Below are 25,256 nucleotides of genomic sequence, written 5' to 3' on the forward strand. Positions count from 1 at the left end.
TTGGAGAAAATAAAAAATAGGATGAACACCAATGAAAGTCATTAAACTGTGATACGGTGTCCCGAGGGAATTGGTGGAAGCCCCCAACAATACAGTCATTAACCTCTAGAATGGACACAGCTTTGGAAAAAATCCCTAAAATTGGACCTGAGGTCATTGGCGATCAGTTTTTTTTTTTCTTCTCTAGCTTCTGTAATTTGGTGTTAATTATTAATTGAAAACAATTTAAAGACTAATTCTGTCACTCCCCAGGGATGTAAATCTGCTCAGGCAGCTGGAGTTAATTTAGGTTTATGGCATTGTAACTAAGAGCAAAATCTGACCCAGAGTATTGACAGACAGCAAACGCGACAGAGAGAATCAACAATAGAGATAAGTCCCTTGATTTAACTCTGGGCAGAATTCAGGACTGCTTACTGTTCCAGCTTTTCATCATTTGGATTGAAAGTTATCAGGGTTCCCAGTTAAATGTTTGGTTTTTTTTACATGGACTTAGGCAAATTATGATATTGCCACAAGCAATGTTTTTTTAAAAAAAGGTTCCTGTTTAATAACTCTCAGAGTAAAAATAAGGAGTTCAAAGTTTCTTGCTAGATACTCTGGGCAAAGTTCAGAGAACGGCCTTATAAATTCTAAGAGATTACGGGGTCTGTTTTCTTCTTCCACGGCAAGAATGGCCTCCACTTGCATCTTCTCCTGCCTGTGTCTGACACTCTTTTTCAGCCATTGCACTCCTTTCTCCGTAAGTATTACGCCCTACTTTTCCAGCTCCCCCTCTCCCTCTTTGGGCTCTCTGCACTTCATGCAATGCATATTTTGCTCTCTTTCAGGTTCAACAGCACCCAAGGGAAGATGGTAAGGGCTGCTTAAACTATTGCATGTTCCAGCACATTTTCTGTTATTTTCTGGGAATGAGGGAGAAGGGTGGTGGTGGTTGGGGCACCACGCCTGTCCTGTTGGTTACAAAAAGTTTTCCTTTTCATATATTTTTCTTGCAGCCTTTGATGCTGATGCTGGTGAACTAAGGAAAGATATTCCAGAAATAAATTTAGGTAGGTAGTTTTTCTCATCCCCTTTCAATCTCTGTGAGAACACTGTAAGCTGGTGGGTGTTTTCAAATATTAGGAGTAGAAAATTTAGAAGTAGAAGCTGTATTTATTTATTTTATTCCAGGAAGAGTAGACAGTGATATCAAGGAAAATAAGTAGAGGTGATGCAGGCAGTGTCTGAGTGAGATTCTGCATTATTAGTAGCTTGGTCAATACTCTTGAATCTCACCTTGCAACATGCCTGCTTTCCAAGCCATTGCTTTCTCCTAGGTGAAAACTGCAGGTTGTTTTGAAATGGGTAGTAATTTTATGACACGAGTGAATATTCACTAGGGCAGCATAAGGGCTTCTGAAGATTTGGTGCTAGTGGGACCAACCCACAGCTGTTGTGAATCCACAATGAAGTAAATCGTATTTTACTAGCTGAGGATATGGCTCATAGTGAGGTACCCTGATGTACCCATTACAAATGGTTTTGCAAGCTAGCAATCATTTTTTTCCTGCTCTGTCAACGGCTTCTATAGAGAAGGAAATAATTTAGTGTTTTGCCATATATCTGAAGGCTTAGTATGGAAATGATGTGGAAGGATACCAATAAAATGCGCCCTCATCTCATCTTTTTGTTTCTTGTAATCCAACTTTGCGTACATTCATGCACACGTGCATACATTGGCAGACAAGGTTCTTTGGGTAAATCCGATATCTTTTATTAGACCAACTAAAAGAGTTGGAAAAATTCTTCTTTGCAAGCTTTTGGGTACAAACACCCTTCGCCAGGCTGAGGAAGTGCATACATATATTTTATATAGCTATATATATCTAATATTCATTATATTGTTAGGTTGCTTGTTCTAAGGGTGAGTGGAATAGAAAAGAATAGAATAGAATAGAATAGAGATAGATATGTATCCATTCATTCCATTCATCTTTAGAACTATCAGCTTAAGAACCCAGAGGATTTTCAATCTTGTGAAGCTTTAAGGGCCCCCGGGCTACACGGATGCCTCTGCTAGTGCACCACATGCCTGCATAGTCCTCTGCACTGTACCATGCAGGGCCCCCCTTCCGCCAATGCACCATACACCCACATAGGACCTCCTCCGAAATGCAGAACCAAGGGCCTGTGTGGCCCTGAACTCCCGTTCTGCTCCCACCCCATGTGTCACACTGTGAGGGGCAGGGGACAGAGGTGGGAGGCAGCAGTTGGAATAGGACGAAGGAGCCTGGAGCCCTTGGCTGCTGTTGTTGCAGCTGGAGCAATAGAGGGAGCAGTGGCCAAGCAGGAGCTTTGTGGCTGCAGATTAACCCCTTTTAGTCTGCCAGTTGAATAGGTGCGATCTATAGTTTGGCAAATGCAGTACAGCATGGAAAATGATGGAGCACCAACCTACAATAGTGTGCTTTTTAGCAATGCAGCGATACAGGTAGTGGAATCTGCTATTTGTTTGCTTGGAAACAGAAACCGATCCTAATAATAATCTGAAAATGTCCTTTGAGGTCTTGAAATCAACTTCTGCACCTCTAGCATTTTCTGTAATCTAAAACACCACGTTTAAGATTTTTAAATCATCTTTTTCTGAATTGTTTTTCAGCTGCTGGACTGGACCTCTTCCAGGGGGATATCTTACTGCCTGCAAGTATTTTCAGTTAGATGGGTATCATTTATCCTACTGATATTCATCTTATAAAACCCATTTTGCTCTCCCAAGGAATGCATTACTGGCTATTAACCTTCCTCTCTCTTTTTAACAGAATGAACGTAATGCCCTGAGAAATGAGAGCTATCGATGGAAGTTCCCCATTCCCTACATTCTGGCTGATGACCTGAGTAATGCAGACTGTGCTTTGTTTTTGAGATTTTGGGATGAAATCCTGGCCCAACTGGAGGCATCATGACACTAGAGTTTGACCCAATGGCAAACAATAGGAGATTAGACTTTTAAAAATATGCTAATAAACACTTGCAACCTGTATGCCAAAACCCATTTCCCCAGCCATGACAGATATAAAACTTGTCATTTTAAGCTTTGATCCTTTTTGGAGGTATATCATAATGCATGCACCGTATATAATATATGTCCACAGAGATATAGAGATCTAGACCATGTGTATTACTGATCTGTCACCTACTACGTATTAAAGGTATGTTGTTGAAATATATTTTCCAGACCTAAATGCCAAAGGAGTCATTCTTGAAGCTTTTGAAATGTTTCGCCTAAAGTCTTGTGTGGATTTCAAACCGTACAAAGGAGAGAGAACCTACATACTCTTCCAGCAAGGCAGTGGGTAAGTGTTATGTCAAAGTCCCAGATTCCTGTTTAACTTTTATTACATGACTTTGCTTCACCATTGTCATAGTAGGTGGTATGATTCTTCTGGAGCCCTACCGACCTTAACTTCTTTGCAGGCCTTTTTAGAGGCAGAGTTTGGGCTTTGCAATCTTTGGGAGAAAAGAAGTGATGAAAGTTCAAGATAATGAAGTATCATTATTATATCCGGTGTATAAATTGTCTTCTGATCACAGGGCATGATGGAGGCAGCTAGAAAGAACTGAGGTTCTTATTCACTCTTACCAGTTATGTATATAGCAGCATTCCCTAGCCCCGCCATTCCCTGCTCTGCCCACCTACTGCGGCACTTCAAACCTGGAAGTATGCCAATGAAGATGCTTCACCGAGCATCCCTCTAGCGCGCTCAAGACATCCGTATCTGGGGCTGTGTGTAGACAAAAAAAGAGGTGTGTGTGCATGACGCTTTAAAGCAGGCTCAATGCTTTTGTACCGCTTTAATAGTGTCAGTGTTTGCACACCTGGGCAGCATATTGCGCAGTAATTCCAGCCATTGAAGGAAATTTGGTGGTGTAATGTGCCTTAAAAGACTTGGGGTGCAGCAAACTAAAACTCCTTTAGGACTTTTAGTTTGCTGCCCCTACAGCCGTGGAGCGAAGCACCAGGCTCCGTGCAACTCAGGGGCTCTGCAGGAAGCCCGTGCAGGCAGCAGCCTGGCAGCAGCCTGGAGGCAGGAAAAATGGTGAGCCTGATCTCCCCCAACCCCTGGAGCCTTCCTGCCTGTCTGAGCTGCGCAGGGGCCCGGTGCTTCCCTCCATGGCTGTGGTGCCCCTGGGACCACCCAAGCCAGGTGCCAGCGGGCAGGTGCCAGCGGGGGGGGGGGGGGGGGGTGCTGCTGCTGCCACTGCCACGGAGGGAAGCACCAACCCCCACCCCACAGCCCAGGGACCGCTCCACTCGCTGGCAGCTCACCCTCCCCTCCCCGCCAGGGAGGCAGGTAAATCAGCGGTGTGTGTGCATGACATGTGGGTTTAATCAGCCCTAAATTGAAGCAGTGTTGTTTAAAATCCACTGCTTCAATTTAGGGCTCCTGCTACGTCTGCACACAACGTGGCGTGCTCGAAAGCTGCTACTGGGACAACACTGTGCAATGGCCTCAACAGCATGCTTCCAGATCTGGAGGGGGTGCCCAGGCCATGCTCGGGAACAGCCTGGCTACTGCCACAGAGTAGACATGTCCTAAAAGGCTCTATCAGAGTCACTGGGGGGGATTGCCTCTAATAGCCATGGCAGCACCATGCAGAGATGCCTCATATTACCTTTGTATGTGCTGACTCTGGAACTGAAACAAGAGGTTATTGCCCCTAACACAGCACTGCACCCATGTGGCTATACCGGTTCTGGAGCTAGCAGGTGAGGAGCTAGCATGGGGTATCTCTGCATGCTGGTGCCTTGTGCTGTATAACCAGACCCATCGATTTCCTTCCTGAGCCATGCTGAGAGGTTGCCTATGAATGACATGAGCTGCTACCTTTCCCCTGGAGCTACCTCTGGAACAGCTACAGTCTACTGGCATGGATCTGAGTTGGAGGTTGTTATCAGGATCCTAGCCCATAGTATTGCTATAACAATAGAGGGAGATATGGTTCCAAACCCTAGGCCAGTGTATTACACACTCTTATGATAATGCCTGAGGTTGAGCTTCACCAAGGAATGTAAGGGTCTAAAATGGGACTTATGTGGAAGTAAGGCACCTAAGTCAAAGACGGCAATTTACAGAAACCCCATTAACACCAAGATCCCGGCAGCCAGAAGAACTACTTAGTAAAGTTACTTGACATATCCTGAGACACCATTGCCTTGGCTGAGCTGAATTTTTGGTTGCCTAAGGCCATTTGAGATTGGCTTTTTATAATGGCCTAGTTAAAACGCTTGCCCAGGAAAGGGGAGTCCTGGGTTCTGAGCCTTCCTCAGCCCGAAGGGACTCAAACCCACGTCTCACCTTGCAGAAGAGTGCCTGGTCCAGCAAAGTAGAAGGTAGGCTGCAGAGGTGTAATAGGGCAGCACCAGCACTGGGAACAGCTCTGCCTGCTGGCACTGGCACAGACTGCTGGCAGGTGCAGTGGCTGCTATACTGGCACCTCCCCACAAGTCGTTCCCCCTCCGTTACACTACTGCAAGGCTGGCCTGAGAGATCGCTCCACATAATCCTGTTGGAGCTGTGTCACTTTTGCAGAAAGGAATAGAAAGTTCAAGGGGCCGGAAGAAGAGGGCAAGCAAGGAGGCGTATGAAAGTGTAGGCCAGGGACGAGAGCACTCCCTGGGGAAGAATAGTGGTTTCTTTCTTCTGCTACCAATGTTCTTTGTTTGTGTATTTTATCTAACGATTCTTTAGGGTAGAAGAGTTGAAACTGGAACTCATAATTATCTTCTCTCAGGGAAGTGCCCACACCGCTAGGCTACAAAGTCAGGCACTCTTTTTCTGTCTCTTTCTTTCTTGCATTCATGGCTATGGAGTAGCCCATCTTCCAAAGGAGGGTGTACAGTGTCCCATCCTGCTCTGCAGCCCTGGTGTTCAGAGCATGCTGGGGATATGGGAGACAATCTGAACTGCTGCCTTGCCCAGTGTGACTAAATTTACCTACGTGTGAACAATATAGCTATCAAATACAGATCATGGATAGACATAGATTTGGATAGATATCTGGCTGGGGTATTATGATCCCAGCACTTGTTCCTGCCCACGGCAGGGAATCGGACTTGATGATCCGTTCAGGTCCCTTCCAACCCTAGAAACTATGAATATTATACTATTGTGGGGTTTATTAAAGGGGAAATGGGACAAACAATTTCAGAGAAAACCTGAATGGTTAATAGCCCACTCCAGCCAAAGATTAACAGTTTCTCCCAGTCAATATGGTTAGAGGTAGGTAGCCAGGTAAGGCTGAAGTCAGGCAAATGGCAGGGGGGATCTGCTCCTATAGACTAACTAAATCAGAGATGCATACGTTTTCACAGGCAACAGCTTACTTTATCAAACACTATGAAGGGACTGCAGCAAGCAGAGCTTCTAAACAGAAAGCAGGAACTTTTGCCCAATTTTCTCTTACAGCCTCGGTACTCCTATAAACTTTAGTTTTGGAAGGGCACGTTGGTGCACACAAAGCCCAGTTCACCTCACCCCCTACATTTAAACTGGTAAAACTCAGTTAAAATGAGTTAATGCAGTTAAAAACAGCCCATTGAGTTCCCACTCACTGACCATGCTTACTAATGTGGATACAGATAAAGGACACAGCTCCCGACCATGCCTATCTACAGAGTATACAATACATATCTACAGAGTATACATAAGTATCACAGAAAGATTGTCATACAATACAAATATGTTAACTGGTTACATTAGCAAAGTGCCCTAGCCACCAAGCTGTTTCAAAAAAATGCAGCCACTAGTGCCATCGGCTGCATCTTAAAAGGAAACAGTGATCCAGTCAACCTTACATAGGAGGATGATTTATGGGTCTAGGTTCAAGGTTTGAGGTTGGAATCCAACTCTCACACCTGCTTAAATTTGGGAGAGTATGGGGGATTTCAGGTGCATGAATTTGCCTTAGTGGGGATGAGTATAACACAGTGGTCTAAGGCATGTGTTAATGCCTCAGAAGAGGGACTTGATTCATTCTGTGCTTTGTACAACCCTGAGAGCATTATCAGCCCATAACAAATAAGCACTAACGTGCATTATTTGAGCAGCTGTATGGTTAAACTTTTTTTCCTACAATACTTTGGATAAAGCGACAAGGTTTATTCCTTAAATATAGACCAGAAAACTCTTCTTAAGACACAATGCAATCTCTCTCTTTCTCAGGTGCTGGTCAATGGTTGGAGACCTTCAGACTGGGCAAAACTTGTCCATTGGGTTGGGGTGTGACTATAAAGCTATTGTGGAGCATGAGATCCTACATGCTTTGGGATTTTACCACGAGCAGTCAAGGACAGACCGGGATGATTATGTGAATATCTGGTGGAATGAAGTTACTGCAGGTTGGTTTTACACTTCCAGCTTGAGTTTGGAACATTTGCTTATTATCTTCCTGAGATTTTTAAAGTCTTCATTGAATTTTAGATGAGAATCAAGGGTGCAATATTGGGCGACTCTTGAGGTACATGTAAATACAAATACTCTAGCACCTTTAGATGCAGTAGATATTCCTGCACAAGTTCTTCTCAACTCTGCTGTTTTCTGACAATGACACAGAGACGGAAGGGAGCCCGGCCTAGTGGAGAGGAGTTGCCATCATCACTCGAGAGACTTTTCCTAGCTCCATCACTATCTATTTCTCTGGTCTGTTCATTCTGTAATCTCTTTGGGACAGGAACCACGTCTTCCTAAGGATTTTTATACAGTGCCTAGCACAACATAGTTCCATTCCCATATGTCACGGCGGGCTGCCAGTTGGACAGCAAGGGGTTAAATTATGGCCTCTGGGCTCCCAGCAGGTTATTACTCCCCCTATTACTCTGGCTGCTACAGCAGCTGGAGTCTCTTGGTTCCTCTTCCCTCCTCCAACTTTTGTACCCCCTGGGCGTGGTGCGGTGCAATGTGGCACAGCACAGTGCAGGGGGTCAGGATGAGACGAGCTACATAGCATGTGCTGCAGCAGCGGAGGGGGGGAACCCATGCAGCGGTGGGGCAGTATGGCGCACCGGGAGGGGACACACATGAGTGTGTGGTGCAGAGGGTGCATGTGCCCATGCACCATACAGCCTGGGTGCCCATGCCCCCCACTGGTGCAGCCTGCAGGATACGCAGCCCCTGCTAGTATGACCCCTGTTGGACAGCCCTGCTCTAGGTATTAATGACGTATAAAAGTAATGAAAACCTAAGCAAGGACAAGGGAGGAATAATTGGCGCTCAAGAACAAACTGCCCCACCCTTGCTAAATCTGCCCCTTGTTGCTAGTCTTAGCAGAAATACCAAATGCAAGTGATTCTCTCATTGGTTGTGGTCCTTTTGGCTAAATGCTGAGGCACACTGGTTGGGCAGTGAAGGAAAGCTTTCAGTGCTGTTGTCTGTTTTATATGTGAATAGACAGAGTGCTATTGATTTAGCACAGGGGCAGGAAAAATGAGGCCTGCGGGCCAGATGTGGCCTGCCAAGCCATTCTATCTGGTCTGCAGGGCCCCTAAAAAATTTAGAAAATTAATATTTATCTGCCCCTGGCTGCCTGTCGTGGCCCTTGATGGCCTGCCAAAACTCAATAAGTGGCCCTCTGCCTGAAATAATTGCCCACCCCTGATTTAGCACCTTCCACAAGCACTATATAGGTGCAAAATATATCAGGAAATGAGAAGAAAAAATGAGGGAAAGATAAAGTTTTAACTTGGATAGATAGGGACTGGTGGTACAAAGAGACTCTTCTGCTCTGCTCCTCCCGCTCTCCCCAGGTGGAATAGCTGTCATTTTGTACTGAATAGACTGGTAGTAAGTAGAAGTGCTGGATGAACACTCATCATTGCCTTCCACGTGTGACTCACCCTGGTGATGACTGAGGGATTGTAGATGTGAAAGAGCAAGCCCTTGCCCAGGCCCATTCAGTCCTGAGCATCTAAACTGAGAACACCACAATGTGAGCCAATTGCAGATCATGTTTCTTATCGCCATAAACTGGAACAAAAACAACTCACCTCGCAGAGGCCGCCACTCATCACATGTCCACAATATTTAATTGTTACTAACTTGGTTTCAATTTGGACTATCAATATGAAATACTAGTACTGCTGCTGCTTACTTCGACTACTACTACGAATAATTACAACAGTAATAATGCCTTGCATATATACTTGATCGAATTTGGGATTCCATTCTGCAAGACGTTACATTATTTTAACGACATCTAAAAGATGTTAATTTATTGGGAAGCTTCTACCAATATGAAAAAAGAAATCATCTGTGCTGCAAAGTGCTCACAGTCCATGAGCCAAACAAAGGGGTGTTATTATCCCCTCTTTAAAGACCTACTGGAAGGCTTCAGAGTCTATTCCCAGCCCTTTGAATGGAGGCAGTAGAAAAGAGAGAAATATGAAGTGGTGTATGATAACATAATATCACTCCAGAGGTGATTGTTCATGCAGTTGATAATCATAGGAAAGTAGGTCTGGAAGGGACCTCACAAAGTTGTCTAGTCCAACTCCCTGCTCAAGGCAGATAATCCCTGACTAAAACATCCCAGCCAAATGTTTGTCGAGGCTGCCTTTGAAAGTTTCCAGGGATGGAGACTCCACAACTTTTCTAGGCAGCCGGGTCCGATGCTGGACCAGCCTCATAGTCAGAAAGTTCCTCCTAATCCCCAATTTAAATTTCCTCTGCTACAGCTTGTATTGCTCCTAGCCTGGCCTCCTATGACTACAGAGAAAAGTCCATCTCTGTCCTCTCTATTATCACCCTGCAGGTATTTGAAGCCTGTTATCAAATCTCTCCTCAGTCTTCTCTTCTAACTAACCCTAGTTCTTTCAGCCTTTCCTCAAAAGTCTTGCCTCCCAGGTCCCTAATCAGTTTGATTTTCCTGCCACATCTGTCCACATCCTTCTTGATGTGCAGGGTCCAAACCTGAACACTACTCCAGCAAGGCCTCACCATTGCTGAGCAGAGTGGAAGAATCACCTCTCTTGATTTGCAAGTGACTCTTCTGTTGATACAGCACAGTATGCTGTTGGCTTTTTTTTACAGCAAGAGCACGTGAAACTGGTGTTATGTGCCAGCAAATGTTGGATTTCTCACAACAAAGGAAGCAAATTCCCTCTTTGGCTCTGGTCCTTGGAAAAGCACTATTAAAGTGGATTTGTGCAGCCTCCTGCATGCAACTTGCTTCTTTTCCTGGCAGTTAGCACAGGATTATTTTAACAGCATCTAAAAGTTATTCATTTACTGATAAACTGCTATAAAAAAATCCAGGTATTTGTTTTAACATAAATAATCTTCAGCCCAGATTATATGCCTCCCGGCTGTAAATCGTTTTAGCACGATCCTGGCAAGGTTGTCACCCTTCCTGAGCTCCAATTCAAGTCTCTATAAGGAAATAATGGATAAGATAATTGTGACCTGTGAATCATAGGTCTTTGTGCTGAACATGGAGCTGCTTAAGCCAATAAATTGTGCAAGAAAATAATAGCATTTGAAGAGAGTGACCCTATGTTATTTATGATGGGGGAAAATGACAATTTGAATGGAAAATGAGAAAGGAGTAGCCAAAACATTCCCAATGTCACTGGAAATGCTATTTTTTCTCTTACTTTTTCCCGGCTTCCTTCAAAATTGCTGAAAAAGGCATAAAATCTTGTGTGGCCCCTCAACCCCTCAAATTTTAAGACAGATCTAAGTGGAACGTGGACTTTGCTGCACTGGGCTGTCATTATTGTAGATTTGTCATGTCCATCCTTTCCAGAGCAGAAGTAGCTTTTACTTATATGAGAATTGCTCTGAATACTGCCAGATGAGCATGTATTGGGGGAAGACTCTGACCTATGAAACCCCTGGGTGCAAGTTGCAATACCAATCAAATACAATCATATTTAACACATGGAAATGTCACTTGCTGTCTTGCCATTTGATAGTCTTCAAAATCAGCAGGTAGAGTTATATGAGCCTGAACAATCAGAGACAAGTAGAAGGAAAAATGGGATGCCAGACTAGAACATTTTGCTATCAAAAAGGTTCCAAAGCCACTCAAGTAAAATTAAAATGCTTTTGCCTTATTGCATTTTTAAATCAAACTGTTGATTCCATTCTGCACCGGTAAGTTATAACAACTGAACCTTTACATGTCCATCCTAGTGTCATTTTACCTTAAGAAAACATTGTGATTATTTTTAGAGTGAATCACTCACGTCTTCTTTCATCAGGCTATGAACACAACTTTGTGAAATACAATGACCAGTTTATCACTGACCTAAACACTCCTTACGATTATGAATCTGTGATGCACTATGCGCCATTTTCATTTAACAAAAATGAGAGCTTCCCCACAATCACTGCAAAGATACCAGTATTTGATGACATTATTGGACAGCGGCTGGATTTCAGTGCCCTTGACATCGAAAGACTCAATCGCATGTATAACTGCAGTAAGTCAGTACTAAGCCATTGCCAATTGCTTCACATTTCTATACTTTAATATAGTCAGTTTGCTCCCCTTAGTTGTCTACAAGAAGGGGAAGAAAGCCAAGGAGGGGGGAACCACAGCATGATTCGTATCAGCTGGCCTTAGCAAAGTGCAGTTATTTCTTTTCTCCCTCTTAGGCCCCCTCCACAAATCTCTGCTAGTCATTACTGATTTCAGAGCAGTTCAGGTCCTCAATTACAGACTCATACTCACCCACTTCCATGGCATTTTCCATGCTGTGCCCTATTCATGGAATCCCTGCAATAAATTAAAACCTCCACGTCCTCCAAATCTTTCCTTGAGACTTACTGCTTCTGTGACATCTGCAAGAAGTCACCTAAACTGCCAGTCAGGGATAACCCCTGGTATTTTCCACCTTTGTAATAGTTACCAAATAATGTTTTGGACTAGCCAAGGGGAGTAAGGACTACAAGGCTGGGCTGTCTGTATTCCTGCCTTGTGATACATTCCATAGAAACTTATGGACTGGGGAAAATAGCCCAGCAGTTCTTAAAAATGGATGCTACTTTGCATTAATCATATGCAGTGGGGGTTTTTTTTCAGCTTCAACTCACACCCTTTTGGACCAATGTGCTTTTGAGCATGCCAATATCTGTGGAATGGTTCAAGGCACCAGAGATGATGCAGACTGGGTCCATCAGAAGAGCAGCCTTGTAGAACAAGGAGACTACACGCTTGCTGGACGCTGTAAAGGTAAATGAAAATATTTTACCTCTGAGGCCACTTGTTCATGCATGAGCTGGTTTGAGATCTGTGCTGCAAAGACAGCTTCAGATCTGGCCTTAGAGTTGCCACTGTTGCAGCCAACTCTTGGAAAATCCAGAAGTGAGTAAAACTGAAAGGAAAGTTAAAGTCAAGAAGGAAGTGACTTCTGAGGAGACCATCAAGAAGAGGCCCTGTTTGTTATGATTCTAGCTAAGCTAAGCTCCTATTCCCTTTTCACACCACCGTGGCACTCTACTTCCCCTTTATAATTAGGAGCAATGATACTGCCACTGCAAATTCAGCAAGCTTTTTTGCAACATATGGTACATTTGCTGGACCCAATCAGCAATATGAAAGAGGACAAAGAACATAATTCACTACCAGTCTGATAAATATCATTTAGCATATGTCGTTCTGTACCCGTCAAGGTTTGATTCATCATTTACGAGATGATAAGAATGAAACGATACTCACAAGCCTCCATAAACGTATCTGAGAAGTAATTCCATGACCAGGAAAACAAACAAGAGAAACACTGGTGCTGGAAGAGTCCTGGATAAACATATATTTGATTTCCAGGAGAACTGCAGAGCAGTGATATTTAACAGCCTTCCATTCAAACGTTTATTGACAATTTTACACAAAATCCCCAAATTTCTATTTTTCAAAATAGAGGAATGGCAGAAAAAAGGCAAAATGAATCCCCACTGTGCACCAGTCTTGGAGGTCTTCCATACCTGTTGAGGAACAAATTATAGTTTCATAGTTTCATAGTTGGTGGGGTCAGAAGGGACCTGAGCAGATCATCAAGTCCGACCCCCTGCCATGGCAGGAAAAAGTACTGAGGTCAAACGACCCCAACGAGGTGTTCATCCAGCCTCCTTTTAAAGACCCCCAGGGTAGGAGCCAGCATCACTTCTCTTGGAAGTTTGTTCTAGATCCTAGCCGCCCTGACTATGAAGTAGCACCTCCTGATATCTAGTCTGAATCTACCCTCTGCCAGCTTGTGACCGTTATTCCTTGTCACTCCTGGTAGTGCTCGGGGGAACAGGGACTCCCCCAATGCCTGCTGGTCCCCCTGACTAGTTTGTAACAGGCCACTAGATCCCCCCCTCAGCCTTCTCTTGTGGAGGCTGAACAGGTTCAGGTCCCTCAGCCTCTCTTCGTAGGGCCTGCCTTGCTGCCCCCTGATCATGTGAGTGGCCCTCCTCTGGACCCTCAATGCTGTTCACATCCTTCCTAAAGTGTGGCGCCCAGAACTGGACGCAGTACTCCAACTACGGCCTGACCAGTGCCACAGAGAGGGGGAGGATCACCTCCTTGGACCTGCTCATGATGCATCTGTGGATGCATGACAAAGTGCCGTTAGCCTTATTGACTACGTCCTCACATTGGCAGCCCATGTTTATAAATAATGACTCCATGATCCTTTTCTGCCTCTGTGCTGATGAGAAGGGAGTCCCCCAGCCTGTAGGTATGCTGCTGGTTCTTCCTCCCCAGGTGCAGCACCTTGCATGTGTCAGTGTTGAAACCCATCCCGTTCTTATTCGCCCACCCCTGTAACCTGTCTAGGTCTGATTGCAGCCTCGTCCTTCCTTCTAACGTGCCCACTTCCCCCCACAACTTAGTGTTGTCTGTGAATTGGAACAGGGTGCTTTTTACCCCCTCATCCAAGTTGCTGATGAAGATGTTGAACAGTGTAGGCCCAAGGACTGAGCCCTGGGGGACCCCACTGCCCACATCCCTCGAGGTCAAATAAGACCTGTCCACCACCACTCTCTGGGTGTGCCCCTTCAGCCAATTAGTGACCCATTTGACTGTGTAGGTGTCAGCGCCACAGTTCCCTAGTTTTTTAATGAGAATGGGGTGAGAGACAGTGTTGAAGGCCTTCCTAAAGTCCAGAAAGACTAGAAAGACCTTAGAGTTTCTTCACCAGTAAAAGTAAAAGAAAGTTCCCAAAGGGAAACCTGATAACTAAACATCAGATTTTCAACTGCTTCGTCAGCAACACTCTCTTGGACTTCATGAACACATGACGTCAGTGAAAATTTTGCCTAACTAAGACTTGGAGATATAATGACCCCTAGCCACTAGAAGGTAGAACTAGCCTTCCCCAAATGTTGATTACACAAGACTAGGTCCAACTTCAGCTAAGAATGGAAGATGATATTAGGAAGCAATTTTACAGCTGCCAATAGCACGCTCTCCAGATTCACCAAAAATCCTTTGACTTTCCCCCACCCCCACCCTTTTCTTTTCTCTTCCAATGGAATTGTGCACATGTAACTGAAAGAGGAATTTAGCTCGACTGCTGCTATAATATCACTGTCTTGAACCATTTTCTTTTTGGTACTTGGACTGAGTGTGAAAGAATGGGGACTCATGGACTGAGAGTGGGGGCTGGCTGTCAGGCCCCTGGATTCTCATTCTGGTTTTAGAACATAAGAACTTCCATTTACTTGGTCAAAGCATAGGTCTGTCTTGCCAGGGATCTTGTATCACACAGTGGCAGAGAGCAGATGCTGAAAGGGAGAGTGAACTGGGTATAAGCAGGGTTTTTCCCCAGTTCCTCTCCCACTGGTAGTCTCCAGCATTTAAAGTCTAGGAATTTCTGATTCAGAGGCTGTACTTCCAACTCCCAGGTGTTTTGTGTGGCCTTGAGCAAATCACTTTGTCTTTCCATAATTCAGTCCCCCCTCTGTGACATGGGGATAATAAATCATTTCTACAACAGAGAAGTGGTGCAAAAATTAAATATGTGCTCATGAAGCATTTTGATATCTTTGGCAAAATTGTTTTTGAGTATAAGTTTAAAGAAGGGATAAGCTTGGATGGCGTGCCCCATGAATGACAAGATGGTGTATGATACAAAAGGTGGTTCTGAAATTTGTGCTGCTGCTTCATCTGTACTACATACACATTTATGCTGCCATGAGTCCTGTGCAGCCAACAGAATGGTTAAGAATACAATCATGTCCTCTTTCTCTAGATGCCGGCTATGTCATGTACTTTGACACCAGGTCTGGAAGAGTGGAAAATGCGGCTATCCTAGAATCCCGGATCCTTTACCCAAAGAGAGCTCAGCAATGTCTCCAGTTCTTCTATAAGATGACAGGAAGCCTCTTGGACAAGCTTATCATCTGGGTTAAGCAGGATGATGGCACTGGGAATGTCCGCCAGTTGAGTAAAGTCAAAACGTTCCAAGGTACTTCTGAAAATATTAAGCCATGAGAAAAAGCTCGGGGGGTGGGGGTGGAAGTGGAGGGGATGCCACACTGTGAAGCTAGTTAAAAAAACAAAAGGGCTATCCCAGACATCCCAGGTGGGTAGCTCTCTAGCTTGTTAAGTATTCTGGTATATGAATACAGTATGGGCATGGCTCTATTCAAGTGCTAGTTTGCGTAGAAGGCTTGATGTTACATATCATGGTCTGCTGTCCCCTGGCATTCAGCTCCAGCCGTCTTTCCCGCTCCAGCTGTCCTGATGGATTCCCTGATCTTGCCTTCCCTACCTTTGTTATATTTTGTTAGCAGCTAGGAGAAAGCACCTATGGCACTCTGTGCCCCTCCCCACAGTGCGTCTCAAGTGCGTCCAAGCCAAAACCACTGTGTGATTTCAGGGCTTACTCACTTTTGATCACTATGTAGCAGTACAGTGAGTCCCACCCAAAGGGAGTTCTTTCTCCCTTCTCAGTCTGGGCCACGCTGCCCTGCTCTCCTCCTGAGTGGAGTTTACACAGCCTGGTGCTCTACCCTTCTGGGCCACAAAAGTCCAAGTCTTGAAGATGCCTCCCCCTTTAACCTGGCCTTCCAGTCTTTTAACTGTAATGGGACTCGAGTTCCCTGTTACAGCTTGTAGTGGTGAAATTTTGACGGCTCAAGTAACAGAATTCCTGATGTAACTGTTAGTGTTAAGGCCTTGCTTTAAGAAGAAATATGACCTGTGGAAAGTTTGCATTATATACTATGGGCACATCTACATGTGCCAATTTAAGGTTCATTAGCAATTTTTAAGGTGCATTCAGCGTGTGGGTCCACATGTGCATGCCCTTAATGCATCTTAAAAATGGCGATTTTAGGCTATTTGCACTTAAATTTGATACCCGCAAAGGCAGGTATCAAATTTAGGTGCGAATAGCTAAAGCACCTTAACACACATGTAAACACACTAAGGCACATTAATGCTGTGTATGTCAACTGACTTGGGACTAACTTTAGTTCCAAGTCAGTCCTCACACCACATGAATGCGCCTTAGCATGTGCATGTGTAGACATGAACCTAAATTGCCTTAATGTGCATTAGGCAACGGCGCATTAAGTTTAGGTACATGTAAAAGCATGTATAGACATGGCCTTTGAGAAGTAAATTCATTGTTACTAATATAAATAAAAGCAAAGCTCCTCAACCTTGTTAATGCAAAATAGAGCTTTGAACCTTGATAGTGTCCATTTGTATTCACTTCTAGAACATTTCCCAGGCAGATAATTAATCAACTTATTTCCTTGCCAGTAAATCATGATACCAGTGACCCACAGCATTGAAATGGCACCATCTAATTCAAGGACTCTGACATCAAACTTTAAATTCATGTCTTAATAAAGGACTCTTTATGGATCCTAGGTTTATCACCAAACAATAGTGAAGGCTAAGCAAGAAATCATCACAAGAAGTAGGAGACATACTGAGCCAGATTTTCATGCCCTTACTTATACTAAATAGCAACTCCCTCCTTGAGAGCAAAACCACTGATTTCAATGCACTGGATTTCATGAGAAGTCCCACTGAAAACAGCTGAAACCCACTGGACTTCTCATGGGTTCTTGTGCTACTGAAAGTGAGCAAAGGTAACAGAATCTGGATAATGGAAAATTTCAGATATACAACAGGAAGGGCCACAAAACCCCCTAGTGTTGCTCTACTGGCTTCAGAAGACTCAATGCAAGGATGAATCTAACCCAGGTGGTTTCTTTAGGCCAAGTTAAAGAAGTGCAAAAAGTCATTAGGGATAAGAAAATCCACTCCTGTGACTTTGCTTGACACCACAAATGCAGCGACCATGGAATTATGTTGTAGTGTTGTTCACTCCCAAGGAGTTTTGAGTAGACACGGATACCCCCCAGATGGCATTTGGAGGATGAAGGACATTAAATGGAGGCGATGCTAGGACCAGTTCGTGCTACCGGTTTCAGCATTATGTTACGTCTTGTCTTTCAGGCTGTAAAGTCTTCGGATTAGAGACTGTCAACTGCTAAATGATTGCTTGATCACTTGACACTATGGTTCCTTGGTCTCTAGGTGACACTGCTGTATAAATGTACAATGATTATTACCTTGGGACTTCTACCTTTCCAGACTCTGTTGGACATTTGTCTTAATATGTGGTTTATAATATATAGATCAGTGGTTGTCAACTTTTTTAGACTCAAGGCACCCCTAGATACACTTGTGGCATCCCTGGGGAAATGCCAGCTCTCAGTTTTCACTCTTAATACAGAAAATTAATAGAGGCATTTTTCTGTTGCAAGGAACTGTGACAGATCAAAATTGTGGATTTCTATTTGAAATCTATGGGTTTGTCTTGTGAATGATGTTTGCAAACCTAACAGGGCTAACATTGTGTGGCATCCCACAGCACCCTTGAAATGATGTCAAGCATTCCTGGGTGCTGTGGCACCTTTGTTGAGAATCACTGATATGGATTGTCGAAGCATGCTGCTACTTCATATCATCACTAACCATGTAACTGGCTCTTGCTTTTTTCTATAGGAGATGCTGATCTTAACTGGAAAATTGCACATGTGACCCTCAGTGTCCAAAAGAAGTTCAGATATCTCTTCCAAGGATTAAGTGGCAATCCCAACATCTCATCCGGTGGAATTTCCATTGATGATGTCACCCTAACAGAGACCCCATGCCCCAGTGCTGTATGGGTGATTCGGAATTTCACTCAGATCCTCCGCACTACGACCAAAAATGATGTTATGCGTAGTCCCCGGTTTTATAGCTCTGAGGGCTATGGTTATGGCATATCTTTGTTTCCTCACGGTCTGATTAATTCCACTTATGAGAACTACAGTCGCATTTCTTTCCACTTGTGCAGTGGAGATAACGACGCTGTTCTGGAATGGCCAGCTGAAAACAGACAGGCCATTTTAACAGTGATAGACCAGGACCCTGACATCAGGAAAAGGATGTCTGCAAGCAGGAGCTTCACGACAGACAAAACCCAAGTCCTTCTAGGTACACAACTTCTTTGTGAAAACATGTAGTCAGGAGGAGAGCAAAGATGTGCGCTCCACCGGGTTGAGAACAATGGAGTTAGCTGGCTAGGCTCTCCAATATTACCTCCGATTTGGCTGGCTGTATCCATTTGCTGCCTCTTGTCTTATACAAGGATCGTAACCTTTTGGGAGCTGGGACTTTCTTTTCTCCACTCCATGTACAGTGCTTAGCACAAAGGGGATGAAATCCATGGCTAGGATTTCTAGGTGTTATGATAATACCAATAAATAACAACAATCACAATCAGATGATTTGATGATAAAGTAAAAAAGCTAAGATAAGCCCCCGTTTCTCTATACCTTTCTCAGTAGAAATTGGATCTATGATTTTTGATTTGTACCTGTTTGTAGTTACATCTTTTACGACAAAGATTTTTAACAGGCCAAGAATGATGAGCAAAGCCCAGTCACCCTAACCTCTCCAAGGTGGGATCAAACTATGCAGAGGACGCTAAAGCTTTAGCATGGAACCACCACTGCTTTCTAATGCACAAATAGTCTATGCTGTGCTTTAAGATTTACTCTGCAAAAAAAAATTGGTTTTAGCCTTTTTGCTGATTAAAAAGAGAGATGTGTAAGCCATATTGTATTTTGCAGATAAAAATGACACTTCAATATGGGATAAACCATCTCTTGTTGGAAAATATGATGATTCGTGCAAATGTTTTAGAAGCTTAGACTGGGGCTGGAGCACCTTCATCTCTCATAAACAGCTGACACAGAGGAGTTTCCTGAAACATGACAACCTCATCATTTTTGCAGAATTTCACGGTACGGCTTCTCCTTCTGGTAGACCAGAATCTTCCTTTCCATCTCTCTTTATGTGAGCTCTCCAGTAATTATTCCTCCCTGTCACTAAGCTTCATTTTATGCTGGTTCGGACAGATTTTTAAAAGCATATAGATAACTATAGATGCAGATAGGCACCTCAGTGAGATTTAAAAAAATGACTGCCTATCCAACTCTCATTGGTTTCACTGAAGGGTAAGTACTTAGGCACTTTTGCATATCCAAATAGGCAAGCTTTTTTAATCCAATATGCATCTTTAGGCATCTAATTATTGTAATTTCCCATAAAAAGGAGGGCCAAAAAGTATGACAAGTAACAATTTGGGCTGGCTAATTTGATGGTCAGGGCAAGCAGAGGCTGCAGTGCTGGCAGGTATCCTGCTCATGCCCCTGAAGAACTGTTGAAGCAAAAGCGAGGATGGTCTTCTTCCTTCTTTTTGCTTTTTGTAACATAATCTTAAAGCTAAGATGATGGTGAGCTACAAAAGTAGATGCGCTAACAATTCTTTAAGGACTCAGGCAGGGCGCACTTGGATTGCATGTAGGCACTAAGGCTGTGTGAAGCTTCAGGTGGTGATTCGGAGGAGGAGATTTGGCCTGATTTGGTGGTCAAATCTCTGAATCCAGATTGAATCAGGGGACCAATTAAAAGGTCCGAATTGATTCAAAGCTCTCCGAATCTTCGGAAAAGTTTCAGAGAGCTTTGATGATTCGAGCAGGTGGCTGCGACACAGAGCTGTAGCCGACTCCGAGCTGTTAAGTACTAGGGGCGGGGAAGTGGGGAGGGGACCATGGGGAACGCCTCCCAGCCGCTCCCCCAGCCCCCTGCCCCACGGCTGCTCTGCCCACCCCAGCTTTTTTTAAAAAAAAAAAGCCCTGGTGCTCACTGGGTGCTGTTGCGCAGGCGGGGCAATCCCTGCTGCCCCCCACTGTCCTATGCTGCATGGGGGGCTGTGCATGAGACTCCCGACCCCCTCCCCACTGCCCTAGCCCCCCCAGTGGCTGCCCTGTCCGGGCCAGCTCCAGTCCTTTAAGAAAAAAATAAAAAGGACACTCTGCTCCTGCAGCAGCCTCAGGGCTTCAGGGGACTCATTCAGAGCCCCCCACGTGGTGGGGGGGGCAGTGGGGATCACCCCCTGCCTGGCAGGAGTGGTGAGTCTGGGGGTTTTTTATTTTTGTTTTTTTCAAAGGCCAGAGCTGCGATGGGTAGGGCAGTCATGGTGGGGGCTGGGACAGGGGTTGGGTGTGGGGGGGCTCATGGAAGAGCCCCCCACACAATGTGGGGTAGTGGGGGGCAGCAGGGATTGGCTCCTGGCCAGCAGCACCTACTGAGTTGGGGCTTTTTTTCCCCCACATGCTGGGAGCTGGGGTGGGGGGGCAGCCATTGCTGGGCTGGGGGGGCACGAGTCTGGCTGCTTTGGAGATTCAGAGATTCAGCCGAATTGATTCGGGACAGCGATTCGAATCACCAAATTGAATCAGTGTCCCCCAATCAGCCGAATCCGAATCCAAAGTGAATAATAGTTGCTTCGCATAGGCCAGCACCTAAGTCCATTTAGACATGTAGAGCACCTATACATGTGCCTGATGCCTACTCTGACACATGCTAATTAACAGACTCAATTCCCTAATTAGCATGCTCCAGAAGCCTTGGCATCATGTGTATTCAGTGTCCCTGTGCTTCAAAATGGCAGTAGGGGTGCTTTAAATGAGCTTTAGTTAAAGCGCCCCGCCACTATTTTGAAGTGTGGGACTCTGAATACACAAGATGCTGCGGACGCTTTAATTAGAGTGGCTCCCGAGAGCTGCTCTAATTAAAGTGCCTTCCCCCCCCACCTCAGAGCAGGTGTAAAGATGCCTTTAAAGGCTTACTGAACAGTGTTGCAACTGTTTAATTAATTATATGATTTATTATACTCTTATTACCTTCTTTCTTGCTTTTTTGATCACTCCTTGTTCTTCTGCTTTGTTAGCTTATTCTTGACTTTTTTCGTTTTTGGTTTGACTGACCAACTTTTATTTAACTAACCTCTTGAACCTGGATATTTAGTTGCTTGGAATAACATTTTCAAAAGCCCCCAAGTCACTCTAGAATTTAACTTCCATTTTCAAAAATAATTGAGGCATTTAAGAGCCTGAATCCCATCTAAATTGAAAAGAAAATCAAAATCCTTGAATTCAGAAGTCCAAGTCATTGGCTTTCAATAAGACTTAGGCTCTTATTTGCTTATAGAACTTAAGCTCCTAAGTTACTCAAGCTCTTTAGATAATGTTTCCCTTGAGTTTCTTTTTATTTCCTACATGCTTCCTTTTTATTAGAGGATAGGCATCTCTTCTGGAAAGCTGTCTTTACCTTGCTTGAATCATCTTCATCCTCAGATAAGGGTTTTCATTTTCTTCTTTTGTCTTTGAAGTGTTTCTGACCATCTTTCTGCTTGTATATAAATCACCCTTTATTAAAAGTATACTGTTACACTTCAGTATCACTGTACTAGTTTTGCTTCGTTGTGACCCAGGAGGTTGAATTTCATTACACCATGAATGAGTAGTTCTACTAACTTCACGAAACAGCTTTGTTGTGTTACTGAAGCTAACATGACACGAACCTGTTCTCCCGCATGCTCCATCATGCTCCTTTCCAAGAGCGAACTGATTATGATGTTGAGAAATTGCAACTCTAAACCTTGTTTCAATGTGGCATTTGACCTATTGATGCCTGACTAGCTGTAATCACCCATTACTACTGTTTTATTAGACTAAGTTGCCCTTCTGACCTCCCTCAACATTATGAGCTCAGTAATAACCTTTCTCTGATTTGGAAACTGCTAGAAGCTTCTAATATATGCATATTCTAAGTACATGGGATTTGTATCCTTGCAGATGCTACAACGGGGGTCCTCTCCACTCAGACATCTTAACTACACTAGTTCTGTTTTAGCCATTACTCAATCCTCTATAATCTAGTCCGGGGTAGGCAAAGTTTTTTGGCTGGAGTGCTGAAAAAACCACAATGTCTACCTTGGAAGGTGCCAGAGTGCCGACATGCTGGAGCCCAGAGCAGCTGTTTGCAGCCTCCTGGCTGCAGCCGGCCCATGGAGGCCAGTCTGCTTGCAGCAGGGCTTGCAGCCTCCCAGCCGCCTGCTGGCAGCAGCCTGGGCTCCATGGCTGGCAGCAGCTGCTTGGAGCCCAGGCTGGCAGTGGTGTGCCGAGCAACATGGCCTTGCGTGCCAGTCTCGGCACGTGTGCTGGGGGTTGCTGACCTCAGTCTGTTCTGCTTGAGCAGTTTAAGGCCAGGTAGTGCAGCATTTCATTGATCTGTATTACTCTACCATGTTTCAGTAAACCCGTTATATCAAAGTTGTCTTCCATTGTCAGGTACTCCATTGCCTTTATGATCCTAGTTTAAGTAATCCCCATCCAAGCTTTGTCACACCCAGTGTCCTCGATGCTACAATCTGCTTCCACTTCAGTTAATTTAGAGCCCATTTGTTCCTGCAGAACCTGAATTTTTCCTCAGAGCCTAATGAACTGAAACTCCTGCTAAAACCACCTCTGCACCCTTCGTGTCCCCTTCCTCACTAACCCTGTATGTGGATGTTTCAGAAAAAGCTCTATACAAGCTTTAAGAATTCCCAGGAATTTAGGTCTTTTCCTAAGTAATCTCACTTACTGGGAAAAGTACTTCTTATATATATTAGGCCCTTTGCAGGTGTTAAAATAATGGTCTGTCATTGGGATCAGAGGAATTGTATGCCCCCATCCCCAAAATTGTGTATCCTGCCATACCACGTGTGTAGTGGCAAGATGTATGATGTTTGAGATGGGGCATAAAACTCCTGAACCCCCAGTTGTGTAACTGCCAGGGCCTGGGGCTATTCGCTTTCCAATCCAGGAAATCAGGCCAGGGGGCAGCTTTTTCCTGACATAGACCCTGGGGCTGTCCTAAGCCTGATCCCCGTGCTCAGCTGAGATTCAGGATCAGGAATCGGCAGTCATGTGTCTGACACATGCCGCAAGTTCAATTTAAGGTGCAGTACAAACCAGCCAAAAAATGTCCCATGTTACATCACATTATATTACTTTATGTTACATCAAGGATTCCCAAACTGTGGTATGTGTACCTCTGGGGGTACACACGTCATCTCTAGGGGGTATGCGGGAGAAATTGTGTAATGGTGGTAATAGTTTTCATTATACTAATAATTGATTCATAGATGTTAGGGGTTGGAAGGGACCTCTCGAGATCATCAGGCCCAGCCCCCCTGTGCTTGGCCAGGAAATACTGCTGGGGTCAGATGACCCCAGCAAGGTGAGCGACATGGCTGGGCATTTAAAGGGTTAAAATATAAAATGTATGCTGGCAGGGGTATGTGGGCAACTGGTAAATCTGGAAGGGGGTACGCAATAAGAAAAAATTGGGGAACCTCTGTGTTACATTATGTCACACGTGAAACAGTTTTGAGGCTAGTTTGTCATTTCATTGCACCATAAATTGGCTGAACACGTGGCATGTCACAATGTATGGAGAGCTTAACATATTGATTGACATAAATGTAACTTCTGCCAGGGCTCTTCAGCATGGGCTCAAGCTGCAAAATCTGCCTCTGGATTTCAAATGCTCCAGCATTTACAGTTCCACTTAATGTGGTCCACTATGAAGAAATAAACCACTGACTTGGCTAGATTTCTGATATTGCTAGAATCCAGGGGTGTTCAGATCTGTGGGTTTGGCTGCTTTGCTTTAGTCCTAACAGCAGGAGTACGTTGCAGGGGCATGTTCTTCCCTTGAGACACGTGCAGCTCCTCCCGTACCAGTGAAACCGTTACTGTTTGTAAAGCCCTGTGAACTGTTGGAATGGAAAGTGTCCTGTGTAATGTCTGCTGCTGTTATTCTCTGTGCCTCTCACTATTTCTTTCTTCCTTTTCAAAAGATTTAACTCATCTCAACAAGACTGAGGTCCCTATTCAATCTCCACAGCCTGCCTCTGATGTTCTTGTGCTTGAAAGACAGAAGAGATCAGCCCAGAACAGTGGCCCCATGAGAGACTGGTCTTCCTCCATAACAGACCCGTGTGACCCGAATCCTTGCCAAAACGATGGAGTCTGTGTGAATGTAAAAGGGAAAGCAAGCTGCAGGTACCATCAAACCCTTTCATGCCAGCCCTAGGTTTGCCCTGCACCAGCTGATACAGCTAATCAGTAGGAGAATATAATTTTCAGGTCATTGCTACAAACGTCGATTAATGTTTGTAGCAATTACGACTACTAATGTAATCAATGTTTGTAGCAATCAAAACTCCTCCACATTTCCAGGAATGGTAGAAAGAGCACGGCACTTCCCTGCAGGACTAGCTCTCGCTAGCAGTCATCCGGGGAAACTATTTCCAGTGCATGCTCCCAGGAGACGTGAACCATACCACAGAAGGCAAGGGACCTGGGCTCACACCCTTTTATTAGGAGCTTCTTGGGAACATGGGAAAAGTTTGAAAACTCCTTGAACTCTCTACAGCCTCCACTCCTGAGCTCTGGGTCCCCTTTGTCCCCTACTTGAGGCTGGGCCTAAACAGGACATTTTATCACAAACAAAATAGTCCAGTCCACAATGGACAGGTGTCTTCATCCTTTTGGGAGTTCTGAATATATATGTAAGATCTTGAATTGCCCGCAGGAAAAAATGCACACCGTGAATTTGCATTTCTTGCCTTATTTTCTCAGGTGTCCATCTGGCCAAGCCTTCTTCTATGCAGGTGAGAGATGCCAGACAGCACAGGTCCATGGGAATATCATTGGAATGATGATTGGTGGAGCTGCTGGGACTATAGTGCTAACAATTGTCATCATCTCCATGATTGCTAGAAAGTAGAAGCTGTGGCTGAATAACTGTAAGCCTGGCACTCTTCCAGAGCTGAAAACATTTTGGTGTGGTGAACGAAATGACAGAAATAAAGTCTGTAAAAGCCA

General features: G+C 44.5%; 1 protein-coding gene across 1 annotated transcript; it reads left to right on the forward strand.

Moving 5' to 3' along the window:
- Positions 1-635: 635 nt before the first annotated feature.
- Positions 636-25,256, forward strand: LOC102561580 (meprin A subunit alpha). Its single transcript, XM_014601587.3, has 14 exons — positions 636-742; positions 831-855; positions 999-1,052; positions 2,642-2,682; positions 2,802-2,877; positions 3,218-3,335; positions 7,206-7,381; positions 11,240-11,461; positions 12,064-12,213; positions 15,215-15,430; positions 17,992-18,465; positions 19,104-19,277; positions 24,227-24,431; positions 25,011-25,256. The coding sequence occupies exons 1-14, from the start codon at positions 674-676 to the stop codon at positions 25,156-25,158; spliced, it is 2,148 nt and encodes a 715-aa protein (XP_014457073.1). The 5' UTR covers positions 636-673; the 3' UTR covers positions 25,159-25,256.

This window comes from Alligator mississippiensis, chromosome 1 (assembly GCF_030867095.1).
Source record: "Alligator mississippiensis isolate rAllMis1 chromosome 1, rAllMis1, whole genome shotgun sequence".
NCBI lineage: Eukaryota > Metazoa > Chordata > Crocodylia > Alligatoridae > Alligator > Alligator mississippiensis.

Coding starts and splice junctions, on each gene's coding strand:
- LOC102561580 (XM_014601587.3), top strand. CDS start 674: ATGGCCTCCACTTGCATCTTCTCCTGCCTGTGTCTGACACTCTTTTTC. Junction 15,431..17,991: donor TAAAGTCAAAACGTTCCAAG/GTACTTCTGAAA, acceptor TTTTTTCTATAG/GAGATGCTGATCTTAACTGG. Junction 19,278..24,226: donor CATTTTTGCAGAATTTCACG/GTACGGCTTCTC, acceptor CCTTTTCAAAAG/ATTTAACTCATCTCAACAAG.